This window comes from Gobio gobio (assembly GCF_949357685.1).
Source record: "Gobio gobio genome assembly, chromosome: 2".
Classification (NCBI taxonomy): Eukaryota; Metazoa; Chordata; class Actinopteri; order Cypriniformes; family Gobionidae; genus Gobio; species Gobio gobio.
Genome location: NC_137098.1, coordinates 32469202 through 32495116, shown reverse-complemented (window position 1 = coordinate 32495116; position 25915 = coordinate 32469202). Strand labels below are relative to the sequence as shown.

Sequence of the window (25915 nt, the reverse complement as noted above, 5' to 3'; positions counted from 1 at the left end):
TACTGTCTCAGTTCAGCCATAATGACTTTGGCAAGGAAGGAAAGAGGGTTAAAGGTCACTCCAGGGACCAAATGAAAAGGTAACGGCGTTCCGTTATCTTCTACTTCCTGATTCCTCAGGGTCTTCTCCGTTTGATCAAATGTTCAGTCAAAGCATCAGACAGAAGGGAATAGGATTGTGGAAAAACATGATAGTGAGCTAAAACAGTAAACATGTTCCATGAAGTTGACATATTATCCTTAAAAATGCACTGTTATCTATTAACTCTTATAAGCAATATATAAACACTACCATTCAAAATTCAGTAAGTCTTTTGTTTAGAAAGAAAGACATTAATAATTTTAATCTGCAAGAAAGCATTTGATTGTTCAAAACTGAAAGTACAGATCAAAAGATAAGTTTAAAAGATTAATTGCAGTTTTAAAAATAAATGCAGTTTTTGCCATCACAGAATGCATTGTAAAATATATTAATATGTAAAACAATTATTTTAAATTATACTAAATTTTCACAAATTTAAATTGTACTATATTTTCACAATATGCAGTCTTGGTGAGCACAAGTGAGTTCTTTTAAAAACATTTAAAAAAATCTATCCAACCCCAAACTTGTGAACTATACTTAAAATCTGGCTGTTAATATAAGAGAGGCTCTATTATGCTCTGACATTTTTACAGCAATTAAGATTTTTGAGAAGTGAAAGAAGTGACAATGACTTACAGAGCTGAACATTCAGTTCTAACTTTCAACGCCCAAAATCATTCCTAATTAATCACCACCCACACGACTAATAGAAACGGTTCACAAATAACATTATTAAAACTACTGTATTACAACTATTACATGGCTCTCTGGAACACTTGTAATCACAGCATTGTAAAGTCAAATATTTTTTCTATAATGAAAACTTTATAACTGACCATTAGCAGTGGTCCCAGCAGACTTCCGACATGGCGTTGTCAATTTATTTATTTATTTGGTAAGTAACTTGATAAATCCCATCATAAAATTAAGTCCACAATAAAATTAAACTATGTTAGGCTAAATTGTTGATAAACATTTGGCTGATTGGACATTATCCCTGACATGTGCTGACTAACACGTAAGGATTGACAAAACGAATGCTGCCTGATCAAGGAAGGAGTGACTCATAAAACATATATTTCAATATCACACTTTTACTCTATCACAAGTTTCTTCAGGACAGGTGGATCATTTCTGCAATTAGTGTGCTTTAAAAATAAATAATGATAAGTAATCAACAACCTGTACCCATTCCTCACTCCAGGATGATTGAAAGACTCAATATAGATGCCGTAGTAGACAGACAGAATATAAATCACAAAAATGGCATAAATATATTTATAGAAATAAATATTTTGGGATCATGTCCTACTGAAAATGATAAACTGTATATTAATGAATCACAAATTCAAATGATTCATCTTGAGTTTCAACTGAAACTGAATTTCAAAAAATGATTCACATTGAGTAAACCCACATATCTTCATTGAAAAAATGAGTCTATTCCATGTTGAGGGGAATTAAATAAATTACAGAGACCCAAGTGTAAATCAAATCTCCATCTGTTGCCGTAGCAAATGACCAGCCCTAAACCACTATTTTGAACAGCTTTATGACTCTCACACTGTGCCAGACAACACTCAAGCTTGCACCTACCATGCTGTGGATTGAACAAAATAACTATAGGGTATATGTGGTCACTGAAGCAAGAAGACCTCCAATGAAGTGCTGAGACTTGGGGTCAAAGTTGCAGCTTAATCATTTGAGAAGTGCGCATGAAATAGAGGAAAGATCTAAATGTACACTAGTGTAGGAGTATTACCACACATAGGAGTATTACCACACATTTATGTCAAGCATAAGAGCATATTGGATTTGGAACATCTTGATGATGACTTAACGACAAATTTTACTTAAAGGGATGAAAATTCCGTCATTACTCACCCTTGTGTCATTACATGCATTCAAATAATTCTGGAAACAATTGAGACAATTTTCAAAATATCTTCTTTTGTGTTCCACAGAATAAAGAAAGTCATATGGTTTGAAATGACATGAGGGTGAGTAAATGTAAATTATGACAATTGACATTTTTGGGGTGAACAATCCCTTTAATGTAGTAGGATAGCTATGGTTGAATTAAACATGAACAGTAATACAGATACAAATGTACTCAAATGTAGTCATATCATAAACTGAAATGCATGAATGCGGGTATTTTGGTCATTTGTTTAAAAAAATCTGATCACACAGATATGGAAGATTTTCCACACTCCATGTGTATTAAAGTGACACAGCAGAGATGTATTGTAACTGAACATAGTCTAAGAGCTCCTAACAATACAGTGCTCGTTGGGGTCATCAATAAACTCCAACCTTATAAAATCAGCTTGGCATCTTCAAAGACTTATATATGCAAATTAGACGAAGATGCACCGGGCTGGAGGGAAGCGCGTGACAGCCATTTATTTTGTTTTGTGTCCCACTCTGTGCATGCGGTGAGAGAAACATCTCCCTCGCAAACACAACAATCTACCCGCAGAGCGCGGGAGAAGATGAATGATCCATAATCATTTAGAGGAGAAGAGAGAGAAACGTATATAGAGAGAAAATGACACTGCTGTCATCAATGGCAGGATAACAAGATTAGGGTCAGCCATCATTCATCAGCCATTCAATCTGCCTCTATTTCTGCCTCTGTGCTGGACTGCAAATTTCATCTTTTGTTCCCTCCTTGCTATATTCCCTTCCTGCATTTTTTTTTTCCTGCAGATTTTTTCTCTATCATTACAAGAACAGAAGCTGGGCTGCTGTCTGCAAAATATAGGAAGCTACTTTTTATACGAGCTTTTATGTTTCATTATTTATAAAATATATTTCATTTCAAATAATCAAGGATGTAAACATACATTTAACACACGGAGAGTGGGGGATTAAAAAATACAGTAAAAGCGGTAATATTGCAAAATATGTCTTCTATTTGAATATATTTAAAAATGTAATATATTCCTGTGCTGCAAAGTTGAATTTTCCGCATCATTACTCCAGTCTTCAGTGTCACATGATCCTCCAGAAATCATTCTAATATGCTGATTGGTGCTCAATAAACATTTCTTATCATCCACTTTGAAAACTTGTGCCTCTTGTTATTGTAGAAACAGTGATACCGTTTTTCCGAGATTCTTAGAAAATTCAAAAGAACAGTAGTCATTCTAAATATATGTTTTGGTAATATTATAAATGTCTTGTCTGTCACTGTTGATCAATTAAATTTGTCCTTGCTAAATAAAAGTATTAATTAATTATTTAAAAAAAAATCTTACTGACCCAAAACTTTTGAACGGTAACACAAAAAAAAATCCTCAGAGCTCAAGCAAGCATGAATTGGATTCTGCCTTGAGATCTCTGCACTGTGCCTCGTCACTGCCTTCCTGCCTCAGTGATCACATCATTAACACCTTCATCTATCTCTCTTTTCCAAGACTAAAGTGCCAGTGAATGTGGATTAAACAAACACCATCTTAAATCACTTCAGTGCAGCACCATTAAAGAGGCAGTGGTTCATTTGACTGAGAGATCATGGATGGAGTGAACACCACGGGGGGCAGAGCAGGATAAGTCATACCCAGATGTGGAACTGTGTCTCTGCGTAGAGCGTCACAGATCATCAGCTCTTCCGGAGCATCGGTGTGAAGAGCTGACACCATATCTCACTCAGCAAAGCGTCAGCACCACACAAACACTAAAGTACTTCAGGTCAGCAAGAGCTAAAGCACAGCTCTCGAGATTAGGAAAGGTTAGAAATAAAGTCTCAACCTGCTGGCCTGGGGACTAGTGAAAGAGAGCATGAGGGACATTTGACAAAACAGCCTCTTGTCTATTCAAGCTAGTGCGGCACTGACACTGAAAATCATTTTTTTATGCCTTGCAAACATAAATGTTTGGTTTTCTGTAACTCTACTGACCAATGTTTTCTAACCGTGCAAACATAGATGAGGGTTTGTCAAAATTGCAAAATTGATGACAGTCATACGGCATTGGTAAAAGTGTATAGAAAAATGCAAACCAAATCAGTAACATATTCTATCGGTTTCCTGCAGAAAATTTAATAAATGTAAGTCTCATTTGTAAGTCGCTTTGGATAAAAGCGTCTGCTAAATGACTAAATGTAAATGTATATGTAAATGTGTAATATGTAATAATAGCAATAATAACAATAATTTATCATTATATAGCTTTTCAGGACCTCAAGATTGCTTTACAAAGGATAAAGGAAACAACAAATAAAGAACCAGAACCAAAGAGTTAGGAACCAAAAACATTGAGATTTTTGAATATCTCTGAATGGATGAATTTTCACAGATTTTTTAGAAGATTGTTCCAAAGTTGTCAAAGACCGTTGACGATCTAAAGCAGGGGTTCCAAACCTGATCCTGGAGGGCCACTGTCCAATCAAGTCAATCCAAACAATCAAGGTCTTACTAGGCATACTAGAAACTTCAATTGTGTTGAGGCAAGTTGGAGCTAAACTCTACAGGACAGTGGCCCTCCAGGAGCAGGATTGGACACCCCTGATCTAAAGTATCTTTTTTGTTGTTTTTTAAAATAATGAAAATGTTTGCTGCTGCTAGTTGTGCAGAAATCGCACACTTCTCCTTTAACATATAGTTAAGTTGAAATATAGTTAAAGTTCTTTTCCACTGTCACTGCGTAACATATAGTGTGTGTGTACACTGGCACTCATCCACAGCTTGAGTAATCTCTTCTCTGCAGGGGTGCAACATGTCCCTCCTTCTCCTCAGCAGTCAGTCTCCTGGGCAACACTGGGCTTGGTTTCAGAAATGTTAGCTTTCCCCTCGGGACCAGTCTGGATTCGACACCGCACGCTGAGAGAAACTTTCACTCCCACCATCCCTAGGGCCATTTACCATTAACCACCCAAGACTTGATTAAACCAAAGAGTGATACCTTTCTGAAATGTTTACTGGGATCCACCCTGCAGTGTCAAGAGGCAGTCATTCATTAGGAGGGAGTGATGTTTAATGCATGGTTTGTCATAAATAGTTTTGAGTAGCCTGCCTCAAGGGAAACTGAAAGATAAGCACACTATTTAGCATTTTAAAACAGCTTTTCCACAAAATGGCACCAGACTGGAGTGGAAACACAATAGAATAAGCTTTTCCAGTGTTTAAAGAGCTCTATTTTTAATAATTTAATAATTTAAAAGCATCACCTATGCGATATAATGAATGCACACACATACCAACATCTTCCCCTTGAAGACAATGTTGCTGTGAGGCATCTGCAGCACATTCTCTGAGGTAAAGTAGGCCGAGGTCACCTACTGACATAACCCTCATTAGTGTGACCGAAAAGTGAGTCAAAGAGCTTTTCTTTTCATGTCTGAAAATGTCAGAGACGACTTCATTAGTTCAGGAGGGGCCAGGCAGGGGCCGTGGAGTTCTCTGCGAGGAGCATGTTCTCAAATGCCAGGCTTCTGTTCTGTGCGTGCCACGACCTAACACACAACACTGCCTCTCCCTGGGAGTAGACATGAACACACACACACACACACACACAATAACAGACACTCTGGATACTGCACACACAAATAAAACCTGACACGCTCACCCTGGGCTCTGGGATGAACACACATGCATGCTCTTACTTTTACTATGTCCCAGCAAGCACACACCGACAGGAGGTACCGAACCCCTGCTTTCAACATACAGACACGCATGCTCTTCCACACACTGACAGCTGCACACCGGCTTCACACTATGCAAATGCCAACCAACGTGAGATTCGCTGGAGGCTGAGGAAAGAGAAGAAGAAGGAAAACAACAGAATGACAGGTGACCTCCTGCCGACTGTCTAAAATTATGCTAATGAAGTCATTATTGTTTATTTATTCCTTCACGACTGTGGCAAGGTTGAACTCCAGGAGGAACATGGCAGCCAATGACTGAGAGACTATCCAATGAGTTGAACTGAAAATGAAGTCTAGTTAAAGCCAATGAAACAAGGTGGAATCATGGGAAATTACACCATTAGAAGATTAGTCATGACTTTGGGACTCATAAGTGCACAAGAACAGCAGATTGTTGTCTCGCTTTTGCCTCCAGTGTCGATCCCCGTCGTTCAAAAAATCTCAGATACATTGAGGTAGGCATGCAACATCTGAAGCTGTTTTTACTATAAGCATATCATTTTCTAACCCCACCTCCCTCCTCAAGCCAATCATGTCAAGTTGCCATGACAACAGCCCTTGAGAGAAGCTAAAATAAGCAGGAGATACAATAGAATGGGTTACGGGGTGACCTTCAGAGGAACACGACTAACTATCAGTCATGGAGGCGGCTTTACTCACGTTAGGATCAGACGGCATCTGTTTGTTTTCTAAATTATACCGCTTGGTGAGGAAAGTAAAGTACGACAATGAGAAACACAAAAGCATGCCTCCACAATCAGACTCCCATAAGGCCTAGGTCTATTTCCTGCAGAGAAGCAATTTCCACCGCAGTCCAAACACCTATGTGTGAGCAGGGGGGTCTGGGGACCGCATGTGGACCGGATGACTGTATAGCCCTCTCTCACATCCAATTACAATGAGGAACCAATCAGCTCATCTAAATTACTACTGCCTCACAATCCACCAGGAGTTAATGAGCCATTAACCATTTAATGAAATCCATATGATGCTGGATGGACACTGAGAGGAAATCATGCTGACTGGGTCAAAAGTTGAGGTGATCGGAAGGGTTTTTATGTTAAAGCTCACTCAATTCATAAAGCAAAATGGTAACATCAGCATCATCTTAGGCACATCTTGTCATTTTATAATATATATATATATTTAAAAAAAAATGAATACCACAGTAGCAGTTTGAGTCAATTATTCACTCTGTAAAGCAAGGAAAAACTGCTGACTTTCAGATAATGTTATAATAAACACGTATGTGACCAATATATTTTTAAAGCAAAAAAACAAAACATATGCACTGCATAGGGGCATCAAAATCAATTATGGGGTGCTAGCAATGAGTCTCCTTGTCCATAAAAATTTTGGTCAATACTGTACATATTTTTGAACTGCCAAACATGTTAAAATGATAAATGATTTGTGAAAGCATCCGTAAGAATGTGCTGAAAACTACAAACCAAATCAGTTATGTGTTGCATCGTCATCTGTATCCACCCAAAAGATTTGTCCAAAAATGTGCTACATTTAAGCATTAACCTTGATAAATGTAATATTTCCTAATTTTGAATTACTCTATTGAAGACAATTAGACTTAAGAAAGACATTGTTAAATTTGTCTTCAGTCCTGAGACATGTTATAACACATGATGTCCATTAGCATGACTGTGTGGCATTTCCTGACCAGTGTTGTGCAAGTTACTTCCAAACTGTAATACATTATAGATTACTTGTTACTGTTATTTAAAAGTTATAATTTACCTTACAATATTACTGTCTCAGAATTGTAAAGCATTACATTACCCCTGTTTTACTTTTGAGTTACTTTCACCAAAATAACTACAGAAGTAGAACTTAACATTCTAAAATGACAAAATGTACTAGAGAGCATTATACATCCAGTAGAAGGCGACATTATGTAGCATAATGACTGTGGGCTACCCAGGCTACTAACAATATAGCATATAATTGGCAAAGTAAAGGCTCAAGACAATGCAAGAAAGGATGACACACAGAATCACAATCGCGACATCGATGGTTCTTTCGGTTTTAGACAAAGGTTGCATTTTACTATTACGTTCTTCTTGTCCTTATCTCTGACAAACTCAAAGTAATGCGCATACATCCATCTCGTGAATGTACAGCCTTCTTCTACCATCTTCACCCATTAGCCGCTTTTCCACTGGCCAGTGAGGGCACAGAGGCCGAAATCATGCCTTGCGGCACTCCTGTAAAACCCTCACTAAACACGCCTTCACTGGACTATGTCACACAATACAAAGGTACACCAGCAAGAGGGAGATGCATGAAATAAATCGCTATACAAATATATCAGAAGCTGTCATTTAGTCTTTATTTACAAACGTGGACACCACACGCGGCTATTGACAGACCACCAACAGGTAATAACTTACTTGCGTTTTTCATTCGTTAATGTCTCGCGGTCTTGCTGTTTTTTTTTTCTTCTGTATATATATATATATATATATATATATATATATATATATATATATATATTTTTTACAATTACATTTTGGGCTAAAAGTGTATTGTAATGCAAGCGGTACTGAACATGTAAAGAGTAAAATATTACTGAAAATTGATTAGTAATGCCTTGCACTGTAATGCCAGAAGTAATACGTTATACTGTAATGCATTACTTTTGTAACGCATTACTCCCAACACTGTTCCTGACACAATTCTTTCTTAGTGAATTTCTCTCCAACATTTGGCTTTCAACAAACATTGAGATATGTATGTATATACATATCATGAGCTATGTATAGCGTGCCACTTTCACAAGAAGACATACCAATTAGAGCATCACAGATGGAGAGCTCACTGTGCACGATTCAAATTGGATAATGAACAATTACAGATAACTCCTGCTAATCAATGTCCAGTCTGATAGTATGCGTCTCATTGCCACTCCTTACAAACTATTGAAGAGGGGCAAAAGAATTGAGGGTAATCCTTTCATATACTCAAACAATCCCCTGACGGCAGTTCACCAGCACCGTGACAGCTGCCTGTTAGTGCTCAAAAGGCTCTTTCATGATTTGTTGCTGCAGCAAGAACCTTGGCATAATTAGGACAGAAATGGTGCTAACTTTCCCTTTCAGCAAGAGAAAATATAGTATTGTGACAGAATAAGCTTTGTGAGTGATCTAAATACATTTAAATCCTCAAACTCTCGTACCACAGTGTAAATGTATTGTAAGTGACAGATTTGGTACAAGCAGCCATCTTTAATTGACAACTTTCGATCACATTGCAATTCAGAGCAGAGAGTCATCTCATGAAGTACATTAAAAAAACAGCACAATCTTACCTTCATCAACACAGACTCGCTGAGTTTCTCCCGGTTTACAATTTTTATGGCAACTTTCTGACATGTGACACAGTGGATTCCCAGCTTCACGAGGCCTGGAGCGAGAGTAAAAAAGAGAGAAGAGAGAAAAGAAATTCTGTCAAACAAGCATAAAAAGTACATCAACCTAAAAGCACTTAGATGATAAAAGGCTGATCCCAGCGTGAGTTTCATTTTGGCAAAATGAGAATTCTCCCTCGAAAGCCCCCCGGTACCCATAATGTGACAACCAGGGGCACTTTTCATGTCGCAAAGTAAATGTCAGAGAACATACATAAACACAAACAAGGGCAGATCAGAGTCGAATCCCCCTCAATGGCTTTTTGTCATATCAACGATAAAAGACTGTCACTACGCTCAAAGGCTGACACGGGCACGTATATATATCGGCAACCATATTTGGCTAAATGCCACGTCTGTGTATGCCTTTATTACCCCCATACATTTTTCAGCATGGCTCTGCATATCAAACTGTTGATTTCCCTGAAGGTTTACACAGGGGGCAGAGGGGATATAAAGACCTGACAGGTCCCTGGATCTCTTTTATATGTATGTCGTTAAAGCCCAAATGACATCTTGCGCCACTTTCACAACATGTCATTGATGTTGTATCACAGGAGAGGACGCTCAAGCAGACGCAATCTACACCCTCACGCCGGGCTCGAGGGCGAAGCGGAGAGCACCCGGGGACCAGATGAATATTTCATCTTGCCGTAATTGCCTTGCGCCAAGTTGAACACACACAGACATGTGTAAAATGCCATACGGTGGCTATTGCATTTGTAAGTCACCGCCGGAACTTTCTAGGAAGACAAAAGCCCGTAGCCGAATACAAAAAGATCTTGTTTTTGCCTACACAGTAAGAAAGCAACTCAAGAATTCTGTGGCCAATGTCAAAACTGATTTAAAGACTAGCATGGCATGTTGTGTGTTGGATACTGGTGACCAGCATGGGATGTTTCTATGCTAGTGTCCCCACCAGGCTTCTCAACTACCTAAACCAGCAAGACTTCCTTGATCAACCAGCTTCAACGACACATGCAAAATTCTGCTGGTAAACATGCTAGTCCATAAATTAGACCACCACTAACCAGTCTGAAGGTCAATGACATATTAGATAATCCACGACAAAGAAAGGGGCGAATCTTATAAAAGGAAAGACATATCTAGTTTAAAGCATGTGTCAAGTCTTTGTAGACATCTTAATCATCCAAAAAGTTACCTTAAAAGTGACCTAATGTAAAGGTTTTCAGTTATTTAAAATAGTTTTTTGAGGATTCAAGCCACATGACATAAATTAAAAATAAGGTCATCACAGAATTGTGTATGAATTCCATTGGTACTTTTACATTTTTAATTAATGCCAAAAAACTTGGACCAGCATGATCAATGACTGAGAGACGAGAGTTGAAGTCTTCACTCTCCTGGGTTATAATTATATATGTAGGGAGGTCAAAATCATCTAGTCTGAAAATGCTGAAGCTCTCATGTCAAAGGGTACTTCAAAAATCTCCACTAATTCCCCTAAAAAGCATAAATCTTTCTAATCATTAAAACATATTACGGCAAACCTCTCTCGTAAACTGGTGCAAAGGAAACCATGGAAACCTACATGAACACAACTAATCAAAGATAGGCTAAAGTTAGGCTAGCACACTTTAGTCAGTGTTCTGTGCAAAAACACATTAGCATGAATGAGTCAACAACGTTCAAGTCTCTGAAGCAAGTAAACAAGCACAGTTCTTGTCATTTGCAGAGAAAAACAACACTTGCCCATAAGAGATTTCTCAAATAACACTTGACACACAACTAAAAAAAATTGTAAGGTTACCGAGTTGCAAAGGAGGCGTGTGTGAATAAAACGTCTGCAAGCAATGGGAATAGTAGAAAGTTAGAAACCAAAATGTGGACCCACTTTATAATAGGTGGCCTTAACTACTATGTACTAACATTTAAATTAATAATTTGATACGAAGCACTTATTGTGTACATACATGTTTTTACATTGTACTTACATTTTTTTAAATGATCTGCATTTAATTACATCTGTAATACATTTCTGTAGTTACATTCATAATTACACTCTTGACACTTCCCTTACACCTAACCCTACCCTTAAACTTACCCATACCACCACACCTGTCTCTAACTTTATCCGTATCCCACCTCAATAACAGCAAAAGGGTTTGGATATACAATATGAACACAATGAGTACATTGTACTTTTTTTTTGATGTAAGTACATAGTAGTTAAGCCACCTAATATAAAGTGGGACCCAAAAACCGTAATATAGAACCGTAATAGAGAGTTGAATGAGCTGAAGTGGTAATTGACGAATTCGGTGCCCAACTATAGCAAAGGGTTTGTTCAAATATGGACACCAGTACACTCTTAAAAATAAAGGTTCCAGGTTTAGGGTTAGGGGACAGAATATACAGTTTGTACCGCTGTTTAAATGATTTAATGTCTATGGAAAGTCCCCATAAAACGTGTGTAAAACCCAATGTGTGAGTGTGTGTGTGTGGGCATGTTTTTGTGAAATATCAGGACACAAATGTGTATAATGACATGGGTATTACAAAAAGAGGGTGAAATATGAGGACGTTCCCCATGTCCTCACTTTTGAAAATGCTTATAAATCATACAGAACAAGTTTTTTTTCACAGAAAGTGAACTGCACAGTCTCCTGTGAGAGCTAGGTTTAGGGGCAGGGGCAGTGTAAGGGGATAGAAAATACGGTTTGTACGGTATAAAAACCATTACGCCATAACTTCTTTATATTATGTGATGTTGTTTTTTAAGTTTTTAATTTTTTTTTTACTTTTTATTTAGAAAATAAAAAGATTCTTTCTTCACAGTCAAATGGAATGCAAAAACTTTAAAGCTCAATATCTTCAAACCAGTCAAACTGCAGATAGAACCTTATAATTCCAAGGTGGCGTAATAGCCATTTAATATATTAACAATGTAGAGACATTATATAATATATCAATAATGAAATAACTATAAACTAAAAGTTTGCAAATAATTTGTAAGCACGTTATTACCATATGCTTATTATAAAACACTCAGAAAATCTGTTTAACTTTTTCCACTATAAATAACTTTGCATTTGATAGCTTCCATTGATGGAAAAAGTTATTCATTGGTGCCAATAAAGAACCTTTATATAGTGTATTCACATTTGCTTTAAATGCCACTAATTAAATTAAGTCTATCTGGTTATATCTGGTTAAAACGGCTTCTCGAAACGTAAGAAAAAAATAAGAAATGTCTATTTTTATTGAATGGTGAAAAATTTGGTAATAAGTAATAGCACCTCTTGACATATTTCCCTTCACCCCAAGACTCCACTCTCTTTATATTTACTCTTTACATAGTAGTAAACTGAAAAAGCGCAGCTTTGATAAGCTAACACATACACAGCAGCATGATATCATGTTCTCATAGCTGCACAGTGGAACTGAAACCCCGGAGGCTCAGCATGTGTCCTCAGAGGCTTCCCTCATCCTCCCGCTGCAGGGGCTCAACAGATCAATAAATGGGAGTTCATCAGTTAGAGTGAATTGCCTGCTGGTGACCTTGAGCAATAACATGCATCAGTAATCACCAGGGCTTCTCCCATCAACCACCACTCTCTGTCAGATCTTCTCTGCTGCATGTACACGCGAACACACACAGACAATACTTACTTTTCCCACATAGTCTCTGGCTTCACTTTTTCTCTGTAATCCCCACATTCCCCCAAAGTAAAGTTTCTTATTAACTACTCTGTGTCTCTAATACAAGAAATAAATCCCATGGTAGGCCCTGAGATCCGTTTATTTTGCCGGGACTCGTTTCTTTTTCTTATTAAAGAGCATGTAGCATGAGATTTGGCAGTAAAGTTGACCACACAATAGATAACCATGGCTCTTGCCAAGGCCCTGTAGTCCCACTCAGATCTATTTTTGATTAATGTATAGCAGCAACAGGGCTCCAGTATAAAAACTCCATAATTACACAATGACAAAAACAAATGGAGTACGTTTGAGGCTAAATGGACAAAGCTACTTATGCTTACTTACTATGCATTTTCCTGATACAGGTATACAGTATGTAAATGAGTTGTGATATTCAACCTGAATGTCAAACACTTTTTGAAAATCTGTAAAATGATTGTTGGTTAGGAAAACATGACCTTGATTAAAATAAGGCCTGCAGTCATAGTTCTTTTTTTTTATTTTTTATTTATCATGGGTACTTAATACACACACTCCAATCTATTTTATAGTAATCCGTTCTAGAGAACATCACACACACACACTAAAATTACAAACACACACATGCACTGATGTACAACTTCAAATGTGGTTCAATTGGTCATTTGGGGATTGCTCTCAAAACAAAACAAAAATGATACCATAATAACAGCGAGTCATATTCCATATTGATGTTCCATGTATTTATCCACTGACCTACAAAATCCCAAATCAGACACTGGTATTTACAGGTTGGATCTTGGCATTGAGAACATCATGCTGTTTGAGCTACAGGAATTCAGCTCAAATAAAATGTTTTATGGACCTGACCTGGATCAATACATCACACAGACAGTTTATCAAAAAGATCATGTTAAATTATTAATTTGACCCCTTCCCCTGCCAACTACTCCCACCGCGGCCACTTTTTTTAAGTGATGTCTATGTAATAATAGAAACTGGCCATTTGCAAATGGATGTATGCTAGCGTTTCAAACCTCTGGCTTTCCACATCCACATTCTCCCATTGAGTGCTGACTCTAAACCTAGCCAGTCAAAAGTGTCTGACAGTGACGCAGGGCAGGTGTGAATCACAGGGATCTGATGAGCGCTTGTGTTCTCTGACAGGCTGTTTAGAGCAGGTCAGCAGGAGTGTCTTCAGCGGTGATGAGCGCTAACCACTGGAAACAATAACACAAACTGCTCTGCTGCTGCACAAACAGCAAGTAGCTCATAAACCCTAGGAGTCAGGCACCATCTTTTATGTTTGTTTTATTTTCCTCATCTCCTTCACAGTGAAAATCCTTCAATTAATCCTTTTATAGTTTCTGCTTAAGGGGAATGGTGGTCTTGAGATCACCACCCACACTTTCACCACTGCTCTTCCTTCTGTCTTGTAACTACCAGCGCTCTGCATTTATTTAGAGGGCTGTTTTTAGCATTTGCAGCTTAGGCCCCATTGAGCAGCTGGATGAAGATAAAGATAGTCACTTTGCATTTCAAATCACTAATTGTTCATGCAGGTTCCAGTGGTAAAGATCGTCATGGGTCTCTTCTCTTAGAGTGCTTAATACCTGGAACCTTCTGTCAGACACTCAAACCTATGAATTTTACTGTAACCAGAGCTTGGCCACAACTGTAAATTACTGTGCAAAGATTACTACAAAATGATTGGAAGGAAAAAGGAAGTTATACCTATCACTACGTTACAGTTGTGAAGGACATGAGCGTTTCTAGATTTGATGCGGTGTAGGTAAAAATAAAGTTTTCTGAAAAATATGAATACTGCCAGTAGGGAACAATTTTGCATTAAAAATGAAACAAGCAACTCTGTTGCTTAGATACTCATGGCAGAGTATGGAAACACCATATACTTGAACATAAAACTGTTAATAAAACGTATGAGTGCCTCTACATTGTTTGTGAATTGTACATATATTTCAGATAAATGTTGTTGGCTCTTTAGGGAGTTTCTGGATACGATCAGCCCTAATGTATTAACTATTATAAACAGATCTTTAGACAGTCGCCGTGTTCCTATATGCCTCAAACAAGCGGCGATCACGTCCCTTCTTAATCTAAATTTCAGTCTATTAAAGCCCATCATAGCACCGAGACTGCACTGATCAAGGTGTCGAACGATCTACTCCTTGCTTTGGACTCTGGTAAACCTGCTATTTTAATGATACTTGATTAATGTTTAATGTTACTTAGTTCAGCATTTGATTCAGTTGATCATGCTACCCTTCTTAATCGTATAAGGGATGAAGTTGGCATCAGGGGTATGGCACTGGAGTGGTTCTCATCATTCCTTTCTGATAGATCAGTTAAGGTGATGATTGGAAACTCGCTCTCTCCTTATGCACCGCTCCGCTATGGAGTACCTCAGGGGTTCCTCTTGGGGCCTATTTTATTTATTTTGTTTGTATATCATTGTTACGCTGATGATACTCAGATCTATATTCCTCTTAGATCTGATCACTCTTATTCCGACCATTTTAAGTAGTTTGAAGATATTAAATGCTGGACTAGCAGAAACTTTCTCCAACTAACTGAGAGCAAAACTGAGATTGTTGTTTTTGGACCCCCCGGTGCTGTCTTTGAAATCACTATTAATCTTGATTCTGTGTCATCAAACATTCATCCTTTTGCTAAAAACTTAACTGCATTTTGATAAACAGATAAGTGCTGTGGTGAAGAGCAGCTTCTTTCAACTAAGGTAAATAGCCCAACTAAAATCTATGCTCTCTTTTAAGGATTTGGAGACAGTTACTCATGCCTTCATCACATCCAGACTTGATTATTGCAATGCGCTTTATATGGGTCTCAATCAATCATCATTGAATTGCTTGCAATTGGTCCAGAATTAGGAGGCTTCACTCCAGTCCTAGCATCTCTTCATTGGTTACCGGTACAGCATAAGATCCATTTTAAGGTTTTATTATGTGTATAACGCGTTAAATGGCCAAGCCCCATCATACTTGTAATCTCAGTTATCAGCAGTCCTCCCACTCTCTCAGATCTTCTGACAAACTTTTCCTGCATATACCTTGCTATCGATTAAAATTAAGGGGGATCAGGCTTTTTTTGTAGCCGGTCCTAGATTATGGAATAGTATACCTCAGGACATTAGATCTGCGCCCTCCCTTCCTGTTTTTAAATCCCGCCTGAAGACTTATCTGTATTCCTTGGCTTTTGAATGAACTGCATCTTTGTGTGTTTTATTGTGTTAGAATGGTTTGTGTTGAATGTTTTTTTCTTATCTTATTATCACAATCTTATTTGTGTAGATGTGTACAGCACTTTGGCATACACTAGGTGTTTTTAAATGTGTGATATAAATAAATTGACCTTGTTCTTTTGAATGTTCTGTTCTTAAAATAATCATATAAAAATATATGGCAGTTTTCCAGGTAACTGCTTTTTAGAGAGAAGCCATTTGGAAATTTCTCAATGTGCCATCTGTGCATGTCAAAATGATGATTGATGATCTTAAAATATGAATATGAATATATGAAAGTATGGAAATTAAGATGGTTATGGCAGAAGTGAAAAGTTACTTTTAATAGCAGTCCATTTGGGATGAAGCTACATGAAACACAAGGGAACTATCCCCATGAGGGATTCAATAAGCAAGGGATCGCTCTCTTTCTCCTGTGACTCTTCTCTGTGAGCATGTAATGTAGATTGTTGCATTTACCAAGCATCATTGAAACAATCTGAGATGCCATCTGCTAATTTCAAACACAGAGATATAATAAGAGTTCCCTCAGGCAGACAAACCGAAGCGCACTCCCTCCCGATCATGACCGTCATGTTGTACTCGGAGCAGTAGGGAGTGTTTATGGCCTGAATGTCGACTCACCATGAAGGTGGTGAAGGGGCAAATAAAGTTAATGTCAACACTGTCAGAAGCAGACACATTTAACCAAAGCGCCCAACACAAGAACCACTACAAGCCTGCTGAAAATGTTAAGGTTGATCAAAAGAATATAATAGTTGAGGGCAAAGTCATTTTGTATGTAAGGGGTTCAGTATACATTCAGTAAGTTAAGCTCAGTATTTGTGGCATAAAGTTGATTATAGCTAAATAAATAAATAAATTGCAACATCCATTTTCCTTAATTTTTTGTTTTAGAAATGTGAAGCTTAGAATTTTAGAATAGCACATTAATCCTGTTAAAAATAAGAAGTATAAAGAAATAAGAAGTTTAAAGTATCATTTTCATAGTCGTTTGGGGTTTATTTGGTTTTATTATATATATATATATATATATATATATATATATATATATATATATATATATATATATATATATATATATATATATATATATATATATATATATATATATATATATATATATATATATATATATATATATATTTCCAGTTGTGTATAAATATGTATATATTTGATTAGTGACATAGAAATAGAGCAAAATCTAAAATATTAAAGATGCATTTTTTATCAAATGTAATCCTAAAGGTTTGTTCATTTTCAGGTTTAAATTAGAATTTGAATAACAACTTTCCAGTTTTACTACTGAACCCCACTGTAATGTATGTGTGTGATCTTTTCTCTTAGCTTGCACATCACCATCATTGAGATTAATGTGTTGAATGTGAAGGATTCAGAGTGGAACAACTTTACGTCTTTTTATTTGCTTGAAAGCTAAGAGCAACAAATTTAGCAGAACTGTGCACTGTCATTCACTGAAGCGAAACAGAGCTTGTGTGCAGCTAATGTGCATAGTGTTTTCAGCGAATGGTGTGTCAGAGCTTGCAAGCACAGATTCATTCTCACACTTTAATAGTATGCATAGCTCCTAACGTAAAAAACAGGTTGTGTGACTCTAACTATTGATTACCTCAAAATATAGATCACCATGCAGGTGCAAGTGAATTTATCTAACTTAAATGCATACACCTCCAGTTATAGGCCTTTAGTACGGTCTGTGTGTCATCACATCCTGCTCTGATTAGTAGCATAAAGGAATTTCCGCCTGCATTATTGTCAATGGACGGACGCCAGTTTCGAGAAGAAAATTAAACTAATTTAGTTGAACTTAACAGTTCATTTAGACTTAATTGATACTCTGCTATAGACTGAGTAAACCCAGCCTGATCTGCTGGGTTCTTTCACCCTGCAGCTCAGGCTGGAAACCTGTACATTACTTTCTACTGCTTCTGTTACACTTTTGCGGGAACCAATCACAGACTGGCTTATCCACCTGGCGTGCTATTGGCAGGTTTAACACGATGACGGATAGAGAAGCAATGGGTCGTTGCCCATTGTGGTCTAATTCCTTGAAGGACTAGCCTATCCAATTGCGTACAGAGTCATTTGAATTATGCTCGTTTATCACGCCTCTTGTGCAGTAGAAAATACAGAGCAGACTCCCCAGACTAATGTTCAATCTTAAATTAAGCTTGATCTGGTGATAGCCAGACAAACCCTGCTATGTATGTAAACTTTTATTTTTTTGTGTAACATTATCTGAGAGATGCGATTGTCAACGTTACCGGTGCTGCCGGTCATTAGATTAATGAGCAGCACGCATTCCATCGGTCTGATTTAAAGGGTTAGTTCACCCAAAAATGAAAATTCTGTCATTAATTACTTACCCTCATGTCGTTCGACACCCGTAAGACCTCCGTTCATCTTTGGAAAACAAATGAAGATATTTTAGTTGAAATCTGATGGCTCTGAAAGGCCTCCATTGGCACAATGCACGGTTCACTCTCAAGACCCTTAAAAGGTACTTAAGACGTTGTTACAAAGTCCATCTCACTACAGTGGTTCTACAATAACTTTATGGAGTGACGAGAATAGTTTTTGTGCGCAAAAAAACCCTAAATAACGACTTATATAGTGATGACGATTTCAAAACACGGCATCATGAAGCTTCAAAGCGTTATGAATCAGTGAGTCGATTCAGCAGTTTGGATCGCCAAATTTCAGCAGTTTGGCGGTTTGACACGCGATCCGAATCATGATTCGACTCACTGATTCATAACGCTTCGAAGCTTCATGATGCCGTGTTTTGAAATCGTCATCACTATAATTATAAGTCGTTATTTAGGGGTTTTTTTCGCACAAAAACTATTCTCGTCACTCCATAAAGTTATTGTAGAACCACTGTAGTGAGATGGACTTTGTAACGACGTCTTTAGTACCTTTTAAGGGTCTTGAGAGTGTACCGTGCATTGTGCCAATGGAGGCCTTTCAGAGCCATCAGATTTCAACTAAAATATCTTCATTTGTGTTTTGAAGATGAACGGAGGTCTTACGGGTGTCGAACGACATGAGGGTAAGTAATTAATGACAGAATTTTCATTTTTGGGTGAACTAACCCTTTAATTAAATTTTTAATGTTATTTTGTTTATTTTTGCATCATATTACCACCCATTTTTGTCTACAGTATGCTAATCCAATCATTGCACTCAAACATGGAGGATATGACTACTTTACGATAATCAAATTTAATCCCCCCAAAAACAGACTTTATTCGTAATTACCTTCTTTGTTTGACAATGCTTAATTAATGATTGTAAACTGAGGTTGGTGTCTTTAGAGAAAGGATCTGTGCTGAATTTTACATAAATAAATCACAACAATCGTGTGCTATGGGCACAGCCATTGATACAGGCTGCAGTGGAACTTTTTTTACTCTCCTATTTGAAGTTTTGAACGCAGAAGTGTGATAAAGGCCTATTGCTCACATGCCAGTGATTACACCCCCCATGCACTATTTGATGGTTATGCTAATTTATTTTTGAACAAAATGAGAAGTACAGATGCAAAACGGGACTGTTAGGTGAACGGAACTGCTATAGTACCACACTGCTACGTAAAAATCCTTGGAAGACAGTCAAGTGTACTCATTTTCAAATTAATCAATGAACTTGAGTCTCAAAGCTTATTTCGGGCTCATGTCCAAAACCAGCCCCAAAGCTTCTACATGGGATCCCTGGAAGGGGGATGGATTGGACAACAGACATGTCTCCAGCTGCCCCTCCCTGAAGCACATGCTCCATGAGCATCTTGGGCCCGATTCAAATAAAGGGGCTGCGTGCCAACAGCATTAAACATGTGTTTATTGCTCTTAATGAAAGCCAAGGGGAGACAAATAAATCCTCAAAGGCTAAGCTGTTATTGCTATCTCCTGGTGGGCTGTGAAAGTGACCAAGACATCACAGAGAAGTGGACACTGATGGATAAAACACTAGACAAAAAATGTTTTAAATGTTATTGTTCCTGTCCCTAATCCAATCCTTAATAACAAATCAAATCTAAGAGAAAACCCAATGCCAAATCCCAAAACCTAATTGTAAAATTGGCACTGGCCAACCAGAAGCATGTGGAGCACAATGTAGTGTTTTGTGGAGGTTTATTGGGCTTTGGTGGGGGCTTGTATTATACTGGTCACCATTGTAGGAGGCTGTTGACATCTCTCTCAAGCACTGGCTGATTCGAGAGCTGCGTCAGTGATGGCTCGCTCATTACCCCACTGCCTACTGTATATTAACAGTCAAGCGTGGGGATTTCTGCCTCTCAACAGATCATCTGCTCGCTCTCTCACACTCCCACTCGCCTCTGTGCTTTGCTCTCTTTGCTTTCTTCCTTTTGATCCCCTCTCCTCTTAATTCATTACAGATAAAGGCACCTCCACAATGGATCTGTCTGGTTCAGATAAAGACAATAGAGGAGCAAGGTGGAGGGAAAGCAATGGTCCAGTTATTGTACAAAGGCACTGCAATGAATACTGTTTACAGTTCTACAAGGACTTGCATCTGTTCTGCATTCAAGAATCAAATCAAAGTCATGAAATGGATAGTTCACCCAAAAATGTGTATTCTGTCATAATTTACTGTTAATATGTTGTTTAAACTTAGATGAATTTTGAAGAATGTTTCGATTGATTTGTACATAAGCAAAGTCATTGGCCGCCCCTTGATGTTCACTGTATGGAGAAAAATACTTTTTTTTTTTCTGCAAAAAGAGGATATTATTAATCACAGAATTTTGCTTTTTGGGAGAACTACCTCTTTAAAGTGAAAGCCAATGCACTTCCAAAATAATAAACAAGACTATGTGTAATGATTTCCAACATGCTACATACCACTAAATTAATTCTGCACGTTTGTGTCACATGATTGAGGACTTTGAGAGGGATATTAATGTCATTCACTTATTTCAGCTGAAGAGCTATTGACCCCCTCCGCTCCCCTTTCTTATTTACTGTTATGACAGCTGGCTGTCACTCCTCCTTCCTCGACCTCAGCCAATCATGTCAGCCCGTTGAAGCTGTTACAGCCAATGGGCTATTGATTAACTGTCTTTGTTACTTCTCAGATGAGATTTAGGATGCTGCGATCGGGATCACTTTGGCAGAGGAGGACGGACAGCAGCAATAAAGATTTATAGTTTTACATATAATTTAGTTAACGCATTTATCATGCAGATAGGCTAAAACCTGTCCTGAAAAGTGTTAAAAAGAGTGAATTCATTTTCAGGATGGTTTGATGATGGAATACATATATAAAATAAATCGCTAATTCATAACATTAACAAATGTTTTTCACCACTGACAAAACTCAAGTACAATGGTGTTTTTGGACATTGAAATGATTTTTTTTTTTTTTTCATTATACTGTAATGTGGTAAAAACCAGGATAAAAGTGATAACACTTTCCAATAATATTTAAATGGTTTAAATTAATTAATGCATTAGGTATCATAAACTAACAATGAACAACATTTTACTGTATTATATAGACAATAGATAACTATGTTCATATTAAGGGCAATAACCAATGAATGGTCACTACTGAAATTCTGTATATTTTGCCTGATTAAATTAAAAATAAAACACTAAAAAGTAGTCATCACAACATTATAAACATTAGGCATTACAACATTATGTGCATATAAACCGTAGAACCAGGTGCTGTACAGCAGCTGCAGCAGCATGTTTTACTGCAAGTAATCAGGCTGCAGTTTCAGATCTGCAACTGGGCATCAGGCCAGCATCACAGACAACCTCTGCTCTTCTCTTCCATTGTACCCGTTTATCAATCAGACCCACAGGGGTGCTCTCCGGTACCGGAACACGGAACAAGAGAGGGAAAAGGGAAGGATTAGAGGAGACATGCCTTCCAGAGTCATTGTGAGTACTCACACGGCATCACATGCGGGGGAAAGATGAGGACAGAGCCTGTTACGCAGCACATTCACGTATAGAGAATTCCTCTGAGACTGCAAAAACAGACAGACATGTACCAGGACCAGCCTTCACTCATACATATCTCCTGTTCACACTGCGGTGTCTTATTTTTCTCATATTCTTAACCTTTTGCCAGTCCCTTTGGGGTGTGTAGATGTGAGTGTGTGAGTGGGTGGCAGTATATTAGTTCAGGAGGAGTGTAAGGGCACGAGGTTAGGGAGGTTACAGAGTTAATACCTCTGCGTTCTGGGGTTTCTCTGTGATTCTCTCATCTCACTGGGGAGTGAGAAAAGAGTCACTTACAACAAAGAGTGGAACGATAAAGAAAGTGACTGAGAGATAGAAATGGAGAAAGAGAATGAGAGTAAGATGGGAGGGATGGGGACAGACACAGTCTCTCGCTCAAGTATGGGTGTCTGTTCCTATTTAGGATGGCCTGTCTGGAGAAATGTCAATGAATGCTGACAGAGCAAGACCCTGAGCGCTGTTTTAAGATGAGTGTGGCCTCCGGTCTGATAAATCAACTGAAAGTTTCATGATCGTCCTGTTCTTTAAGTCAGTCAAGTTCAAGTAGGTTCACCTAAAAATGGAAAAGTAAACTTTTTCCCCATGCAATTACAACAAATGGGACTTCCAAGCTTCAATAAAGACACAAAACAAATTCATCCATGAAACAGATTGATTCAAAGCACGCAAACTCATTAATTTAGCAGCAACGGTTAGGGATAGTTCAACCAAAATGAATTGACTAACCCTCTTGTCTTTCCAAACATGTATGCCATTCTTTTGTGGAATAGAAAAGAATATATTTTGAGAAATGTCTCATTGAAATAATAACAATAAAATTAAATGGTCATTAAAGCTGATTGGATACCAACATTTGGTAACACTTTAATTAGGGTCCAATTCGCACTATTGACTAGTTGCTTATTAGCATGCATTACTAGGATATTGGCCGTTTATTAGTACTTATAAAGTACATATTAATGCCTTATTCTGCATTACCATGTTCTATATCCCTTAATCCTACCCAATACCTAAATTTAACAACTACCTTACTATTACTAGGTAGTAATTAGGAGTTTATTGAGGCAAAAGTTGTAGTTAATAGTTCGTTAATACTGAGAATTAGACCCTAATGTAAAGTATGACCCGACATTTTTCAAAATATCTTCCTTTGTGTTTCACAGAACCAAGAAAGTCATACAGGTTTGGATTGACACGAGCGTGAGAAAACACGCTTTTACATGACCACTGTTCAAAATTTCTCATTTGGTCTTTCAAAAGAGTCAAAAATTTGAGTAAGTGCAAGATTAGAGTTTTTTCAGGTGAACTAATGCTTTAAAAATGAAAGGAAATCACAACCTAATTTAAAGAGATGAAATGGCACATTTGCTGTGAATTGGAACATGTTAAAGAGCCTGTTTTCAGGTTTTGTGAGCCACAACACTCTCTCAGTGATAAAACAAATCAGTTTCAGTCCCCTGTAATTGTAATAACAGAGCAAGAACAAGGCAGCAGAGCATGACAGAGAGGACTTGAAGAGGGAAAAAACATGTTACTAAACTATGTTTGCATTATATTAGTATTCTTATAATATTGATATAGTGAACAGCATCAACATCATAACAGCCCATCACTGCTTTTTTCAAAGAAAAATATATTACATTTCTTAAGGAAAATATAAAAGTCTGACATCCGCTTGTTAGAGGCCGTGTGAGGAAGAACTGCATCCGCTTCATCTTCCTCCACAGTGCAGCACCCCACTAGGGCAAAAGGAGACACTGAGCGGACCCATTCATTATTAATCAGCTAATTAAAAGAGGTTCACTCCCCTTATCACACAGCAGATGATGAATGGAGAGGGAAGGACTAGAAAACAGGACAAGTCCCCTGAGGAAGAAGGAAGAAAGTGAGAGAGACCAAATGGGGGAAATGAGAATGAGAAGCATCTAAGATGTGAAAAGGACCCTGAGTAAACAAACAGCAAAGTTTCTTCTCATTTCAAGTAACTGAATCCTTATACAATAATAAGTGCGGGCAAGAACCACGTTGAACTTTATGCACTAAAATTAGTCCTTGAAACCTGTAAATAGTGACCCAGATATCAATTACTATAACTGAATCAGAAAAACAAAGTTCAAAGCAACATTTTTATGTATGTCAAACGTATTGTACAATAACTTTACCGTTGTTACATTACTGTCTTGCTTCCTCTGTTTTGTGTTGTAGGACTTTTATTTTGAAGTGTATTTTCTGCTCCCCTTGTTCCAGTGTTTCACACCTTGTGATTTGTTCCTGTTTCCTTTGTTTCTACCTCCAGTTCGTTTTTATTATGCCCTTCACTCGCTAACTTCCCTCCGTCTCGTTCACTCGGATGTGTGTCGTTGCTTACGTTGCATGAGTGCCCACTACTGGCGGAACCTTTGCAATGGACTGAACTGGAACGTCCTAAGCCCTTGATCACTTGGAATCCACAATGGATTGATTTATTATTTTTTATTTCCCTTACGAAATTGTTTAATGCAGCATTCTATATGTGTGTTTGGGTTCAATGTTTTTTTTTTAAATAATAAAAATATCAGAGTTGTTTGTGGTGAATTAAACGGGATATGCGGTGACGTCACAATCGTGTTGCATTGTGTTACATTGTGCTGACTGAAGTGTACAAAAATCGGTCAAAATCGAGGGAGCAAGGGTCTGTCCATATAAACTTCCCTCGTCCACTTCACAAAGTGGAATACACTTCAAAATGGTGGTAGGGACTCCCCCGAGGGGAAGTGCTTAGGGAAGTTCGCAAGTGTGTGGCTAAAAGTGGAGTGGAACGCAGCCCTAGTTTGCGCTGCCTTGTTTGTTCCCATATTTACCCTTGTTTGTTTCCTTGACTACTAATCGCCTTCACCTGTCCCATGTTAGCCCCTTGTTATCTTGTGTATTTAAACCTCAGTGTTTTCCCATGTTCTTTGTCAGGTCTTGTCCTACATGGGTGTTTAGCTGGTGTCCTTTATTCTTGTTTTCTCTGTTCCTAGATGTTGCGCTCCTTGTGTTTTTTGGTACTTTTGTTAATAAATATTATTACTGCAATTGATCCCTACTCCCCTGCATCTTTAAAACTCACCTGCTTTACAACCATAGTACCACCACATTATTTTCTTATAAGGGAACTTTGCATTTTTACAGTTTTAATGCCTGAGAAAAAAAAATTGGCAAACACTGCACATAAAACTGAAACTCCAGCACTATTCCAAGTTTTCTCACACTATATGGCCATATCTAATTCACAGCAACATTGCAGCATGTTTGTCTGCAATTCCGCCATCATGCAGACTTTCCCCAGAGGTCCTGGAGAACTGCACATCTCCTCTTTAATTACGAGCCTTTTATATAACACACACACACACACACACACACACACACACACACACATCCACACACTGCTCAACCTGCTTCCTCAACTTAAAAACTAATTAAGCCACAGGAGGGAGCATGCTCCAGATATGAGAGAGAGCGAAAGAGTCCTGGCATCTGAAGAAGAGGAAGAGAGAGAGGAGGAGGCAGAGAATGTGCCCTGACACGGACGGATCATGCTTTGAAATGCGTATAAAACCATGTTTTTTGTGTGTCCGAAGGGAATGGCTTTCTATATTACCGGTACGTCCTATAATGACCCTCAATGTACCTAAATGCTGTGAGAACTACTAAAAACAAATTCAGAATTTCCACTAAATACACACACTTCCATACGTTCCCTTTTTCTGCATTTCCTTTTTTCCAGCTATACCTTCCTTATTCATGCCACAGCATTAATAACTTTGCATAAGGTGCTGAGTCAGCTTCATACCTACACA

The 25915-nt window shown here is 37.9% G+C and overlaps 1 protein-coding gene across 8 annotated transcripts in view; it reads right to left on the bottom strand.

Annotated features, from left to right (window-relative positions):
* The window catches only part of brsk2b (BR serine/threonine kinase 2b), a 149377-nt gene that overhangs the window by 58184 nt on the left and 65278 nt on the right, over positions 1–25915 (bottom strand). For all 8 annotated transcript variants that reach the window (XM_079811238.1, XM_079811236.1, XM_079811242.1 and 5 more), the window contains one exon: positions 9057–9151. In XM_079811238.1, the coding sequence (XP_079667364.1) occupies positions 9057–9151 (95 nt within the window). The remainder of the gene's footprint in view (positions 1–9056; positions 9152–25915) is intronic.